The sequence below is a fragment of the Coregonus clupeaformis genome, unplaced genomic scaffold (assembly GCF_020615455.1).
Source record: "Coregonus clupeaformis isolate EN_2021a unplaced genomic scaffold, ASM2061545v1 scaf0368, whole genome shotgun sequence".
Lineage (NCBI taxonomy): Eukaryota > Metazoa > Chordata > Actinopteri > Salmoniformes > Salmonidae > Coregonus > Coregonus clupeaformis.
The window spans coordinates 245732-262500 of NW_025533823.1; the positions used below are offsets into that span (position 1 = coordinate 245732).

At 46.1% G+C, this 16769-nt stretch overlaps 1 protein-coding gene across 2 annotated transcripts in view; it reads right to left on the reverse strand.

The window, feature by feature from the left end:
• LOC121555360 (CSC1-like protein 2) overlaps positions 1-16769 on the reverse strand; it is a 116625-nt gene that overhangs the window by 53806 nt on the left and 46050 nt on the right. For both annotated transcript variants that reach the window (XM_041869193.2, XM_041869192.2), the window contains 6 exons: positions 15288-15378; positions 12649-12686; positions 10002-10144; positions 7969-8020; positions 5951-6059; positions 5739-5809 (listed from right to left, as the gene is read on the reverse strand). In XM_041869193.2, the coding sequence (XP_041725127.1) occupies positions 5739-5809; positions 5951-6059; positions 7969-8020; positions 10002-10144; positions 12649-12686; positions 15288-15378 (504 nt within the window). The remainder of the gene's footprint in view (positions 1-5738; positions 5810-5950; positions 6060-7968; positions 8021-10001; positions 10145-12648; positions 12687-15287; positions 15379-16769) is intronic.

Below are 16769 nucleotides of genomic sequence, written 5' to 3' on the forward strand. Positions count from 1 at the left end.
TGAAGAGTGCTGGGCTCAGATTACAACCCTGACGAAGGCCCCGCCCTGGTTAAAGAATTCCTGTTCTTTTCTTGCCAATTTTAATGCTGCACGTATTGCCAGTATACATTGATTTAAATTATTTCATATGTTTTACCCCTACACCACTTTCAATAACTTTGTAGAACAGTCCTGTGTGCCAAATAGAATCAAATGCTTTTGGAAGTCGATAAAGCAAGCGTATATTTTGGTATTATTTTGGTGGACATGTTTATCTATCAGGGTGTGTAGGGTGTAAATATGATCGGTCGTGACGATGTTTTGGTATAAACCAATTTGGCTTTTACTCAAGACATTGTGCTTGTTAAGGAAGTTTAGAACTCTTACATTTATAATACTACAGAAAACCTTCCCCAGGTTACTGTTCACACAAATGCCTCTGTAATTGTTAGGGTCAAATTTGTCTCCGTTTTTAAAGATTGGGGTTATGAGTCCTTGATTCCAGATGTCAGGGAAATAACCTACACTCAGGATCAAATTAAACAGTTTTAATATAGCCAATTGAAATTTTGCACTAGTGAGTTTGAGCATCTCATTTAGGATGCCATCAGGTCCGCATGCCTTTTTAAATTTGAGAGCCTGAAGTTTCTTATAGAGCTCCTGGTCAGTAATTGGGGGAGTCCAGTGGATTTTGATTGTCCTTTATAGCTCTTTCTAATCCATTCAACTTCTCATGAATTTGGCGTTGTTCTGCGTTTGTGTCAATTTGAACGGTGTTGTAGAGTGTTTTAAAATGGGTTGTCCAAATGTCACCATTTTGTATCGCTAATTCCTCTTGTTTAGATTTTTAATTTTTTTCCAATTTTGCCAGAAGTTGTTTGTGTTTATGGACTCCTCAATTAGCGTCAGCTGCTTTCTGTTGTACTGTGCTTTTTTGGTTCTGAGTGTACGTTTATAGAGTTTTTAAAGTCTCACAGTAATGAAGGCGTAATTCACCATTATTTGGGTCTCTGTGCTTTTGGTTGGATAGTGTTCTAAGTTTTTTCCTTATAATTTTACAATCTGCATCAAACCAGTTGTCATCTGTGATCTTTTTTTGTTTTGTTTTTATCAATTTCAATTGTGCTTCTTTGCCGTTTGCCTGAATATATAGTTGATGTTTTGTACTGCTAGATTGATGCCTTCTTTACTGTGAGTGAATGTGGTATCCAGAAAGTTATCTAAGAGTGTTTGGATATTTTGGTTCCAGGTTGCTTTCTGGTATTCTTCTGTGCTGTTTTTGGGCCCATCTGTATGAATGTCTGATGTTGTACAGCTTACTGGGCTGTGAATGTGTGGTTGTTTCCATGTCTGTTCTTTTGAGGAACAATGTAATTTGGCTGTGATCAGACAGAGGTGTTAGTGGCTTGACAGTGAATGAGCTGAGAGAGAAGGGGTCAATGTCTGTGATCATATAGTCTACTGTACTGTGGCCAAGAGGTGAGCAGTAGGTGAATCTCCCCAAAGAGTCCCCCCGTAACCTACCATTGACAAAGTACAGACCCAAGCTTCTACAGAGCTGCAACAGATCCCTTCCGTTTTTGTTGACGGTGCTGTCACTGTTGTTTCTATTGGGGAGATTAAGACAGTTAGAAACATTATGGCCTGTAATAAAGCTGTCCCCTCGTGTGCTCGTTAGATCAGGTACTGTTCCTGTGCTGCGCATTTGTGTCCCCACAGATGAGCACATCTCCCTGGGCCTGGAAATGGCACGTCTCTTCCTCAAGGGTGGGGAAGATCTCCTCTGAGTAATATGGGGATTCTGAGGGGGATATAAATTGCGCAAAGGAACACATCTTTTCTGTCAGTACAAGTTCTTTTTTTCAGTTTTAACCAAATGTGATATTTGCCAATTTTGAGGGGATCAATTAGATGTTGTAGGTCGGATTTGTACCAAATGATCAGTCCTCCAGAGTCTCTGCCTCTATTGACAGAGCTGTGTTTTTGTGACGGCACAATTACCTCTCTGTAACCTGTGGGACAGTGAGTGACAATGTCAGCCTTACACCATGTCTCCTGCAGAATGATGACGTCAACATCTTTAAGATTTTTGTTGAACTCCAGTGCTAAACTCTTCAGTCCAAAGGTTGATGAGTTTAGGCCCTGAATGTTCCACATGCTAACTGACAGTGATTTCATGTTCCAAAAGAAAGAATAGCAGTCAGAAATACAGTAATTAACTATTAAGTTGTTAAGAGCGAGATAAACAGGATAACAGCTAACATTTTTTCTGTTATATATATAAACATTCCTATTCATTGAACAAGTACATTTTTAGTACGATAGGGTGTGTGTGTGTGTGTGTGTGTGTGTGTGTGTGTGTGTGTGTGTGTGTGTGTGTGTGTGTACATGCGTCCGTGTGTGTTTAGTGCAGTTTGGTGCAGATGTATTGGAGGAGCTGTTTAATCTCACTCAATCCCCACAGGGTTCTCCTGTCCTCTGACGACCTCTGCGTAGCTGCGCTGGTCCTGCTGTTGGGCCCTGTGGAGTGGAGGGGGGCCAGGTCTGGGCCGTGGGGCTTCCTCTCTGGTCTGGTAGGGGTGGTGGTCTGGTGCGGGGTAGTAGGCTGGGCCCCGGTCCCGGTCTGGCTAAGCCGATGGAAGTGGTGATGGTCTGGTGGTGGGTGGGGCCTGTGGGGTGCGCTGGGTCTGGTGTGGCGTTGAAGGGGCCTGGGGCTCCTTGTTGGTGCAGTGGTCTGGTAGGGGGTCTCTGGGTGGTCCTCTGTCCAGTGCGGCATGGGGTGTTTGTCTACCAAGTGCCACGTCCTTTAGAGACTTGACAAACATCCCTACTGTCTGCTTCCTCAGGTGGGAGTAGTCGTGCAGATGCTCTGGGGTGATTGTTGTGTGGTGAGCAACGTGTGACGTTTGGGAGTAGGCCACACCCTCTGGTGATGTCATCGTTGACTTTCTGAATGGTACGGTGATGGAAGTCTTTGCGGGCAGCAGAGTGGAGATGGTGATGTGGGAGTTGGGGAACCGCTCAGAGGCCCTCTCTGCTACTCTGTTGACCAGCCTGCCTACTCTCTCCTGCTCCTCTCGTAGGTTGTTGGTGCCGGTGTGAATAATAATGTGGCCTGGTGTGCCAAAGTCAGGCTGGGACAGGATGTGAGTGCATCCTGTGTTTTTGGGCACCATATTTTGCGCACCTTGTGTTGGGGGAAGAGTTTATCTTCTTGGATGAATTTCCCATTTGAGTCAATGAGGATGGCCACCTCAGTGGGTTTTACCAGATTAGTGTGTTTACGGTCTGGGGCTGGAGTACACAGGGCCTGTGTACATGGAGGGGTGTGTGGGGGTGTGTCAGGGGGGGCCAGAGAGCTTCTCTCTGTCGTAGGTGTCTCCATGTGAGCCTCCTTGTTGACTGGGTGTGTGGGTAAAGTGTTGTCGGTATGGGGGGGGGTTGTGGGTAAAGGTGGGTCGGTGGGGGTGTTGGGGTGGTGAGGGGCTGCAGCTTCTCTCTAGGAGTTCTCTACAGTCTGTTCTCTGTGCTGCAGCACCCTCTTGATGCCAGACAACTCCTTTGCCATCTCCTCCTTTACCTGCACCAGCTCTCTCCTCATGGTGGCCTTTACCTCCTCCAGCGCTGTGGTAAGGCTCTCTCTCAGCTCCTGGACAGAGTTCTTCAGCTGGGTCCTGCACTGGTTGATCTGGTCCTGTAGAAGCTCTGTGTCTGGACTGGTGGTGGTGTAGCTGGGGGGCTGCTCCTTCAGCTCAGTAACCCATACCTCTATACTGCCAGCCTGCTCTCAACAGGCTGATGGTAGTGGGGTCTTGGCTCTGGTGGTTGTAGGCAGGCAGGGGGAGGATGGTCCTGCTTCTGGGGTGCCTGGGGTGAGGGGAGAGGTCGGAGTGCTGTCCTTTTTCTTTTTGCTTTCCGCTATCTTCGTTAGGGTGGGGAAGTCCTGCACAACAGAGCTGAGTGCAGCCTCACTGCCCTGGACCATGACAGTGCCGTTCTGATACATATTTACTGTCAGAAACCTGTTTTCCTGGTCCTTATCGCTGTCCTCAAAAATGTGGATTTGCCTTCCCTTGCAGATGCCTTTCTTCGTGGTATAGCTGAAATGCCTGGTTACAGCTGTATGCCAGGCAGTAGTGTGGTCTGTGTAAAATAACAGGTTTGTAACAGTCCTGTTTTGTGAGCAGTCGGCAAACAAAGTTTCTGGGTTCTCCCTCAGAATTCTGTGTTTAAAATTGATTCTTCCTTTCTCTGATTTGATTTCTGCTGGGTATTCAAAAAAAAGCGGGGAAAGTCTCTCAGTTTCTGTCGCTGCTAACGCTGCTAGCGCTGCCTCAGTGGCCATGTTGCTATGGTTACCATCAGTAAACAGTTAGAGCTAGACGTTAAGCTAACTGACCGATTTGAATTTGGCTAGCTACCACGATGAAGATTGGTCTTTTAACTCACTCTCTGTCGATTTTTTTCCTCCTTTGTTGATCTTCAGTTGTACAATTTGATTACCTATACATTTTTTGCTAATTGAATCGTGTCAATCTCGCTCTTAGCAAACAAAAGTTATAACAAGTCAGGAGCTGTTCCTCTGCATGACCTCTCTCTCTCTCTCTCTCTCTCTCTCTCTCTCTCTCTCTCTCTCTCTCTCTCTCTCTCTCTCTCTCTCTCTCTCTCTCTCTCTCTCTCTCTCTCTCTCTCTCTCTCTCTCTCTCTCTCTCTCTCTCTCTCTCTCTCTCTCTCTCTCTCTCTCTCTCTCTCTCTCTCTCTCTCTCTCTCTCTCTCTCTCTCTCTCTCTCTCTCTCTCTCTCTCTCTCTCTCTCTCTCTCTCTCTCTCTCTCTCTCTCTCTCTCTCTCTCTCTCTCTCTCTCTCTCTCTCTCTCTCTCTCTCTCTCTCTCTCTCTCTCTCTCTCTCTCTCTCTCTCTCTCTCTCTGCTACTGGACAAATCTCACGTTTGGGTCTCTCTCTCTCTCTGCAGGCTACTGGACAAATCTCACATCACCTTCTTCCTCTTGGTTTTTTCCCTCTCCCTTTCCCGCTCTCTCTCTCTCTCTCTCTCTCTCTTTTACTGCCTGAAGTCTCTCTCTGACATGTCTCTGTCTCACAGGTGTGCGTCCTCATCCTTTACGTCTGAAGGGACAGACAACGCTACAGGAGAGAGAGAGAGAGAGGTATTTCTGGAACACAAGAGCCTGCCTGTGGTGAACAAAATTAGATTTAGTGTAATACTATTTGGCATGGCTAGCAGGAGGTGATCTAGCCAGGAGGTGATCTAGCCAGGAGGTGATCTAGCAGGAGGTGATCTAGCCAGGAGGTGATCTAGCCAGGAGGTGATCTAGCCAGGAGGTGATCTAGCCAGGAGGTGATCTAGCAGGAGGTGATCTAGCCAGGAGGTGATCTAGCAGGAGGTGATCTAGCCAGGAGGTGATCTAGCCAGGAGGTGATCTAGCCAGGAGGTGATCTAGCCAGGAGGTGATCTAGCCAGGAGGTGATCTAGCCAGGAGGTGATCTAGCCAGGAGGTGATCTAGCCAGGAGGTGATTTAGCCATGGCCCCTTCCCTCCCAGTGTGTTTGTGTCCCAGCCCACCCTCCTCCTACAGCCAAACACACGAATCACATGATCCAGCTCATACGCCTTCTTTTAGGAACCATCATCCAGACAGGCCTGCTATTGTCTGTATAGGGCTGGGACACATGGACCCCCCACACACACACAGACAGCACTTACTCAAAGTGTTGCCAGATGCAGGGAACAGACAGCACTTACTCAAAGTGTTGCTTTATGTGCTTCTCCTCTGCATACTTGGAGATCCCGTTGACAAATAAAGTGCGTTTCACCTAAAAAAAAAAAAGGAGAAAAAGAGCCAGAAATGAAGATACGGTCGACTTTTCACATTGACCTCCATTTAGTATCCAGCCTGCATACAGTTAGTGGAGTGATATTTAGGAACATTGGTGTGTGTGTTCAGGACCACCCACCAGGTCGTCCTCTCTGTAGTGCATCTTGGAGGTGTGTCGTCTCATGCTGTAGACAGTCAACAACAGGTAGAGGAACGCAAAGGTGGTGTGGAGCCACAGGAGCGTGTTACTGTGAGGAGGACGGACAGACAGACAGATAAAACCCAGTTAGCCACAGGAGTGTGTTACTGTGAGGAGGGGACAGAGATAAAACCCAGTTAGCCACAGGAGCGTGTTACTGTGAGGAGGGGACAGAGATAAAACCCAGTTAGCCACAGGAGCGTGTTACTGTGAGGAGGGGACAGAGAAACAGACAGGCAGACACACAGAGACACACAGAGACAGGCAGAGACAGGCAGACCGAAACACACAGACAGGCAGACCGAAACACACAGACAGGCAGACCGAAACACAGACAGACAGGCAGACCGAAACACACAGACAGGCAGACAGAAACACAGAGACAGGCAGACCGAAACACACAGACAGGCAGACAGAAACACAGACAGACAGGCAGACCGAAACACAGAGACAGGCAGACAGAAACACACAGACAGGCAGACCGAAACACACAGACAGGCAGACAGAAACACAGACAGACAGGCAGACCGAAACACAGAGACAGGCAGACAGAAACACAGACAGACAGGCAGACCGAAACACAGAGACAGGCAGACAGAAACACACAGACAGGCAGACCGAAACACACAGACAGGCAGACAGAAACACAGACAGACAGGCAGACCCGAAACACAGAGACAGGCAGACAGAAACACAGACAGACAGGCAGACCGAAACACAGAGACAGGCAGACAGAAACACACAGACAGGCAGACCGAAACACACAGACAGGCAGACAGAAACACAGACAGACAGGCAGACCGAAACACAGAGACAGGCAGACAGAAACACAGACAGACAGGCAGACCGAAACACAGAGACAGGCAGACCGAAACACACAGACAGGCAGACAGAAACACAGACAGACAGGCAGACCGAAACACAGAGACAGGCAGACCGAAACACAGAGACAGGCAGACCAAAACACAGACAGACAGGCAGACCGAAACACAGAGACAGGCAGAGACAGGCAGAGACAGGCAGACCGAAACACAGAGACAGGCAGACCGAAACACAGAGACAGGCAGACCGAAACACAGAGACAGGCAGACCGAAACACACAGACAGGCAGACAGAAACACAGACAGACAGGCAGACCGAAACACAGAGACAGGCAGACCGAAACACAGAGACAGGCAGACCGAAACACAGAGACAGGCAGACCGAAACACACAGACAGGCCGACAGAAACACAGACAGACAGGCAGACCGAAACACAGAGACAGGCAGACCGAAACACAGACAGACAGGCAGACAGAAACACAGACAGACAGGCAGACCGAAACACAGAGACAGGCAGACCGAAACACAGAGACAGGCAGACCGAAACAGACAGACAGGCAGACAGAAACACAGACAGACAGGCAGACCGAAACACAGAGACAGGCAGACCGAAACACAGAGACAGGCAGACCGAAACACAGAGACAGGCAGACAGAAACACAGACAGACAGGCAGACCGAAACACACACAGACAGGCAGACCGAAACACAGAGACAGGCAGACCGAAACACAGAGACAGGCAGACCGAAACACACAGACAGGCAGACCGAAACACAGACAGACAGGCAGACCGAAACACAGACAGACAGGCAGACCGAAACACAGAGACAGGCAGAGACAGGCAGAGACAGGCAGACCGAAACACAGAGACAGGCAGACCGAAACAGACAGACAGGCAGACAAAAACACAGACAGACAGGCAGACAGAAACACAGACAGACAGGCAGACCGAAACACAGAGACAGGCAGACAAAAACACAGACAGACAGGCAGACAAAAACACAGACAGACAGGCAGACAGAAACACAGACAGACAGGCAGACAGAGACAGAGATAAAAGCCCAGTTAGTCAGACACCAACCATTCCTTCTGGAATTGGAATGTCAATAAGGAAGCACTAATGGAGAATCACTCACTTGACATCCAGATTGGCTATAGTGGTACGCCCAAAACTGTAGGCATTGTTTTCTGTGTGGAAAAACAAACAAAAGATGTTTGACTTCATGGTGAGGTCAGGGTAGTAACAGTAGAATAATAGAACATTACGTGTGTCTGATGAAGCATACGTTCTAGTTCATTCTATTTCTACGGGTGGGTTATTGAATGGGAATATACTGTACGTTCTAGTTCATTCTATTTCTACGGGTGGATTGGCGTCTGGTGTCTTTGTCCATTCTAGTTATTCCATGGGTGGGTTTTAGAGGAGGTTGTGGCTGATGAGAAGAATTCAACTCATGTGATACACAGAACATATTGACAATGGCTTCAGTCCAATCTGACCTGCATAACCACAGCTTTCTCTACACAGGAGAACATTGATAGTAATTAACAGTGGTTTGTCCTAAATCTAATAACACCACTTCTTAAATAATTACTTCTAGGTCTTTATCCTTGTAACACAGGGACCTTGTGGTTAAAGTGTCCACCCTGAGATAGGAAGGTTGGGGGTTCAATCCCCGGTCAAGTCATACCAAAGGCTCTAAAAATGGGACCTGATGCTTCTCTGCTTGGCAGGAAAGGAGATGGATTGGGGGTTAAGGTCCTACGCTAGACCAGCGTCCTACCCAGGGGGCATCAGGCCGGCTCACGCTACAGAAACAGGAGATGGATTGGGGGTTAAGGTCCTACGCTAGACCAGCGTCCTACCCAGGGGGCATCAGGCTGGCTCACGCTACAGAAACAGGAGATGTCCGAGCCCAGGACAGGGCAGGAGTCTAGTCCTACCCAGGGGGCATCAGGCCGGCTCACGCTACAGAAACAGGAGATGTCCGAGCCCAGGACAGGGCAGGAGTCTAGTCCTACCCAGGGGGCATCAGGCTGGCTCACGCTACAGAAACAGGAGATGTCCGAGCCCAGGACAGGGCAGGAGTCTAGTCCTACCCAGGGGGCATCAGGCTGGCTCACGCTACAGAAACAGGAGATGTCCGAGCCCAGGACAGGGCAGGAGTCTAGTCCTACCCAGGGGGCATCAGGCCGGCTCACGCTACAGAAACAGGAGATGTCCGGAGCCCAGGACAGGGCAGGAGTCTAGTCCTACCCAGGGGGCATCAGGAGATGTCCGAGCCCAGGACAGGGCAGGAGTCTAGTCCTACCCAGGGGGCATCAGGAGATGTCCGAGCCCAGGACAGGGCAGGAGTCTAGTCCTACCCAGGGGGCATCAGGAGATGTCCGAGGCCCAGGACAGGGCAGGAGTCTAGTCCTACCCAGGGGCATCAGGGAGATGTCCGAGCCCAGGACAGGGCAGGAGTCTAGTCCTACCCAGGGGGCATCAGGAGATGTCCGAGCCCAGGACAGGGCAGGAGTCTAGTCCTACCCAGGGGGCATCAGGAGATGTCCGAGCCCAGGACAGGGCAGGAGTCTAGTCCTACCCAGGGGGCATCAGGCTGGCTCACGCTACAGAAACAGGAGATGTCCGAGCCCAGGACAGGGCAGGAGTCTAGTCCTACCCAGGGGGCATCAGGAGATGTCCGAGCCCAGGACAGGGCAGGAGTCTAGTCCTACCCAGGGGGCATCAGGAGATGTCCGAGCCCAGGACAGGGCAGGAGTCTAAAGCTATTTTCTGGCTGGGACAAGGCTATTTACTCACTTGTGTTTGCCTCCACTTTGATGGTTCATGTGACGACAAGATGGAAAATACAACAATATAACCCTTGAGCCATCAAAGTTCAAATAGATACAATTAAATCTATAATAACCTCAAAGTCCTAAAAACCCAACTATCTGAAGTAAGGAGCTTCTGATGACTACCAGGGATTCGTCCCAAATGGCACCCTATTCCCTATATAGTGCACTACTTTAGACCAGGGTCCATGGGGAAACCCACAGGGCCCTGATCAAAACAAGTGCACTACAAGGGGAAAAGGGTGCCAGTTGGGACGTCGCCATGGCCACCATTCCAGTGTTTGGCTCTCAAGCCTTCCTGAAGTCCCGCCCCCTAAACCCCACTCACCCAATAGATTTCCTGAGAAGTTGACGGGCAGAACGATGGCCACTGAGAGCACGCCCACCACCACCAGCAGACCAATGATGTGCCTCTGGAAGGAGAGGTAGTGAACAGCATCCTCCCCACACTTCTCCCTGATCTCCTCATCCCTGGAGAGAGAGCATTTATTTTATTTAACGGCATCATCATAATAATAATAATAATAATAATATGCCATTTAGCAAACGCTTTCATCCAAAAGCGACTTACAGTCATGCGTGCATACATTTTTACGTATGGGTGGTCCCATCTTTATTTAACCAGGAAAGTCACTTTGAGACAGAGTATTTTATACAAGAACACAGTCAGAGAGATACTAACCAGGGTCCTCCGTGCAGAGCTCTGAACACAGTCACTGACAGTTTAACTCACTCACAAAACACTAATTACTAAATTCCAATATCATTTTCACTCTCTTGCTGTCCCACACACACACACACACACACACACACACACACACACACACACACACACACACACACACACACACACACACACACACACACGAGAACGACCAATATGGATTATTTAGGGACGATGCCGATAATGATTTTTTGGGGTCAAGGAGGCCGATGGACGATATTTTAAGCCGATATTCAATATCAATATCATTCCATTTGTAAATGTAAATATTATTATGTAAACTATAATAATAGAATATCTCAGAGACATCCATGTATGCATTAACGCATCCATTTTCAAAACAATTGCAATTATAAAATATTCACTGCTGTTAGTTTGAGAATATAAAAATAGGTCGAACGTAATGTCATGATTTGTGATCAAGGAAACTACACTGAACAAAAATATAAAAACGCAACATGTAAAGTGTTTCAGGAGCTGAAATAAAAGTTCCCAGAAATTGTCCATACGCACAATAATCTTATTTCTCTCAAATTGTTGTGCACAAATTTGTTTACATCCCTGTTAGTGAGCATTTCTCCTTTGAGCATTCCTGGAAGCTGAAAATGTCCCAGTTCTTCCATGGCCTGCATACTCAGACATGTCACCCATTGAGCATGTTTGGGATGCTCTGGATCGACATGTACGACAGCATGTTCCAGTTCCCGCCAATATCCTTCGCACAGCCATTGAAGAGGAGTGGGACAACATTCCACAGTCCACAATCAACAGCCTGATCAACTCTATGCGAAGGAAGATGTGTCGCGCTGCATGAGGCAAATGGTGGTCACACCAGATACTGACTGGTGTTCTGATCCACGCCCCTACTTTTTTTTTAAAGGTATCTTTGACCAACAGATGCATATCTGTATTCCCAGTCATGTGAAATCCATAGATTAGGGCCTTAATTTATTTCAATTGACTGATTTCCTTTTATGAACTGTAACTCAGTAAAATCTTAGAAATTGTTGCATGTTGTGATTATATTTTTGTTCAGTATAGTATTTGTTTTGTCATTTTCCGTGACCGGGGAAACATTTTTTTTTTCCAGCTGTCAGGACATATCTCTAAACAACTCAGCTGCCAGGACGAAATTCTAAGCTCAATTGGCTAGTTCAGCTATCTGTCAAGAAATGGGCGGGTTGTAACTTGATCCCACTGCTGCGATTGGATCGAGCGAGGCTGCAACTCTGCTCTCCTCACATCTTCTCTCCATCGCCCACATCACTTGATGTTTCCCGCTACGATGACAACTACCTCAATGGCGATGACGTTTGATACCAATAAATGTGCATAACATCTAACATGGAGGGTGAGGATAGGAAATAACATGAAACAATGATGTTCTGTCTGAATGACTGAAATCTGCCCATTGTTGGAGAAGTGAGAACGCACACACAGGTGCTGATCTACAGCTTTCTCGGTCCATAAACATGCAGGGAGATTCTTAGGTAGCTAAACCTATTGCCAACCTTTATTTAGGCATTTTAAAACACTTCCTTCTTTCCCTATTAGGACAATCATCTAAATCCAACTATCAACTGTCAATTTACAGATACGATTGTGGCTGGTCAGATCAGCACACCAGTAAATAGTTAAACGTTACACCGCAAGTCAGATGGCTCGTTTCCCAAAATGGTGCGTGTTCAAAATGATAACCTGCTAACGTTAGCTAGCTACGTTGGCTATTAGCTCCTAACTGATATGTTTATCTAGCCAGTTTGCTAGCATATTAGCTAATATAGTTAGCGAGCTAACACCACAGATGAAAGGGTTAGTTATCAGTCATCTTTGCCAACAGGTCACATAGCTGTCTGCTTAGCTAGCTAGTTTGTTGCACGCAGTTCCGGGCACGTAGACAAAAGCCATATTATTAGTGAATTCAACTAAACTAATATTTGCAACAGGAGTTTGATTTTGGCCACTGTGTCAATTCATCAGTTTCTCAATACTGCACCTTTGTGTTGGAGAATGTGCTAGCTTGCTGCTGATCTTCCCAGATAGACATTCCTCAGCACTGTGCAGTGCTCGGGGATCAGGCAATGAGTGGCGGCTGGCATAGCAGCAGTTTTGCCATGTAGAGGGACTGTCGGTCCATGGAGAAAGGCCAATAGCTGATACACTAGAAAAGGCCAATAATCGGTCGTTCTCTAACACACACACACACACACACACACACACACACACACACACAACTTTATGGGAGACTCACTTTATGCGGAAGATGGCTGTTAACCAGGAGCAGAAGCCCTAGAGAGAGAAGAGATTAGGTTAGATGTGCCATAAATTAGGTTAGATCTGCCGTAGATTAGATGAGGTTAGATCTGCCATAGATGAGGTTAGATCTGCCGTAGATTAGATGAGGTTAGATCTGCCATAGATGAGGTTAGATCTGCCGTAGATTAGATGAGGTTAGATGTGCCATAAATTAGGTTAGATCTGCCGTAGATTAGATGAGGTTAGATCTGCCATAGATGAGGTTAGATCTGCCGTAGATTAGATGAGGTTAGATCTGCCATAGATGAGGTTAGATCTGCCATAGATGAGGTTAGATCTGCCGTAGATGAGGTTAGATCTGCCGTAGATTAGATGAGGTTAGATCTGCCGTAGATTAGATGAGGTTAGATCTGCTGTAGATGAGGTTAGATCTGCCATAGATGAGGTTAGATCTGCCATAGATTAGATGAGGTTAGATCTGCCGTAGATGAGGTTAGATCTGCCATAGATTAGATGAGGTTAGATCTGCCGTAGATTAGATGAGGTTAGATCTGCCGTAGATGAGATGAGGTTAGATCTGCCGTAGATTAGATGAGGTTAGATCTGCCGTAGATTAGATGAGGTTAGATCTGCCGTAGATTAGATGAGGTTAGATCTGTCGTAGATTAGATGAGGTTAGATCTGCCATAGATGAGGTTAGATCTGCCATAGATTAGATGAGGTTAGATCTGCCATAGATGAGGTTAGATCTGCCATAGATTAGATACGGTTAGATCTGCCGTAGATGAGGTTAGATCTGCCATAGATTAGATACGGTTAGATCTGCCGTAGATGAGGTTAGATCTGCCATAGATGAGGTTAGATCTGCCATAGATGAGGTTAGATCTGCCATAGATGAGGTTAGATCTGCCATAGATGAGGTTAGATCTGCCGTAGATTAGATGAGGTTAGATCTGTCGTAGATTAGATGAGGTTAGATCTGCCATAGATGAGGTTAGATCTGCCATAGATTAGATGAGGTTAGATCTGCCATAGATGAGGTTAGATCTGCCATAGATGAGGTTAGATCTGCCATAGATGAGGTTAGATCTGCCATAGATTAGATACGGTTAGATCTGCCGTAGATGAGGTTAGATCTGCCATAGATTAGATACGGTTAGATCTGCCGTAGATGAGATTAGATCTGCCATAGATGAGGTTAGATCTGCCATAGATGAGGTTAGATCTGCCATAGATGAGGTTAGATCTGCTGTAGATGAGGTTAGATCTGCCATAGATTAGATAAGGTTAGATCTGCCGTAGATGAGGTTAGGTTAGATCTGCCTTAGATGAGGTTAGATCTGTCTTAGATGAGATGAGGTTAGATCTGTCATAGATGAGGTTAGATCTGCCATAGATTAGATGAGGTTAGATCTGCCATAGATTAGATGAGGTTAGATCTGCCGTAGATGAGATGAGGTTAGATCTGCCGTAGATGAGATGAGGTTAGATCTGCCGTAGATGAGATGAGGTTAGATCTGTCATAGATGAGATTAGATCTGCCGTAGATGAGATTAGATCTGCCGTAGATGAGATTAGATCTGCCGTAGATGAGATTAGATCTGCCGTAGATGAGATGAGATCTGCCGTAGATTAGGTTAGGTCTGCCGTAGATTAGGTTAGGTCTGCCGTAGATTAGGTTAGGTCTGCCGTAGATTATGTTAGGTTAGATAGACTTCATTATATCCTCTGGGATATTCTTCTTGCAATGCCACGTGACAGTAGTGGACTAAGCAAACCACTCCAATCACAACCCAACCCAACCCTGAGCATTTCTAGCTCTTCCTAAACTGTATCTTGTTCTGAGGTAAACATGCACCTTGTCACAACACAACTGATTGGCTCAAACGCATTAAGGAAATAAATTCCACAAATTAACAAGGCACACCTGTTAATTTAAATGCATTCCAGGTGACTACCTCATGAAGCTGGTTGAGAGAATGCAAAGAGTGTGCAACTCTGTCAAGGCAAAGGGTGGCTACTTTGAAGAATCTCAAATATAAAATATATTTTGATTTGTTTAACACTTTTTTGGTTACTACATGATTCCATATGTGTTATTTCATAGTTTTGATGTCTTCACTATTATTCTACAATGTAGAAAATAGTTTTAAAAAATTAAGAAAACCCCTGAAATGAGTAGGTGTCCAAACTTTTGACTGGTACTGTATGTGTTGAACGGGTATGACTGTTATTTAATTTTCATGACGGTCTTCATCCATAACCGTCAGATACACGGTAACTGTGCCAGCTCTACCGACAATATGAATTAATTAATTACAAGCTCTTTCTCAAACATGTTTTTCTGTTGTAGTTTAGTCCTGGTGCAGTGGTTGGCTACTGCAGGTGGTCCACAAAATCTATTTTCAAATTATGTATTTTCTTCTTCCAAAAATAACAACAGTAGGCAGTATTAATGGTATAAGCATTTTGACATTACTTTTCACAATGCACATTTTTCTGTGACTCCTCGATGGTGATCCTCTTTTGACTGTGATTCGGTGGACTCCTGAACAGACAAGGGTGGAAACCGCCGCCCCTAGCGTAGTCGCTCCACACCCCATGACCCCAGTAAAACCAGGAAGTAGTACTTACGGTGTCTCTCTGCTCAAAGTCCATTGAGCTGGAGACAGAGGTCAGGCGTTCGTAGCGATCGGGAAGCTCTGACGTTATGGCAGACGCCACACTGCACACACACACAATGTTAAAAAGGTCAAATTAGTATTAGCCTAGCTTAGCATTAGCCTAGCGCTCCCCAAAAACAAACCTGATGGAGATAGCTTTAGCCAAGCATTAGCATAGCACTCCCCCAAAACAACAAACCTGAACTCAAATAGTTAGGCTTTGATATCACCATCGTAGTACAGTATCAACAGTGTATTTATTCACAGAGTAGTTAGTTCACTGGCCACACATGCATTAGGCTCTGAAATGGGCTGGAGAGGTTGGTCCTGGGCTGTGTTCACACTGTTGTACCACTTACATTCCAATTCTGGAATTTCTGTTTATTTCCTGAATTGACAGAATTGAAAATGCAATTGACCCGAGACAGGGTTGGGGTTTCAGTGGGAAGATCAACCTTTTGGTTACACCAGAGACATCCTAGCCTGAGTACCAGTCTCTTCAGCTAACATTCCACTCCTTGTCATCGCCAAGGAGACTGGACTTTATGCAATCTTCAAACGTGAACATTCTATCATTAAATGAGCTCGAGGAGAACAGTCTTTTTAGCGATGACATGGAGAGGCAAGGAGTGGAATGTTAGCTAAAAAGAACTGGTACCCAGACTAGAGACAATCAATCCCCTCCTGGATCAAGATCCCTGTTTTTTTGTTTTTTTAAATAGCGCCCTTTGTGTGCACTTCCGGCAATACGAATACATTTACATTTTAGTCAATTAGCAGACGCTCTTATCCAGAGCGACTTACAGTTAGTGAGTGCATACATTTTTCATACCCCGGTATGGTACAGAAACGGTATGAAAATCTGAATACCGCCCCAACCCTATCAGTGAGACAACAATGATCAAGAACAAACCTCTACAGCCTCATTTCCTGCAGTTTGAGGATTCTAGAGATACACACAAACTGCCTCAACACAGAGTTTCTCTCTGTCAGAGACACAAGCCTGTTAAAGGTCCAATGCAGACGTGGGAGTGATCGGAGTAGGGAGGGGAAAACTGAAAAGTAGCTGTTATTGGCAGAGAGGTTTAGAATCATCTTCCTTATTGGTCTATTAACAAATGTATTGCATGGTGATGTCACCATGGAAGGCCCAAACTACATCCCACCAAAATAGGCTGAACATTTCAGGCTGTCTTTTCAAACAGCATATTACACTAAAAAAGGCATTCTCATAATTTTCACAATTTAACAGTATTATTCCAACCTCATAGTGTGGAAACATATATATAAAACACAGGAAAATCACGTTTTTTGACTGCACTGGGCCTTTAAGATGACAGATGCTAGCTAGAGAAAGAAGGGTATTCACAGAGACAACAGAACACCAATGTGTAGAGTCGTTAATACACAGACCGAGAGCAGTGGTTCTCAATCCTGGTCCCGGGGACCCAAA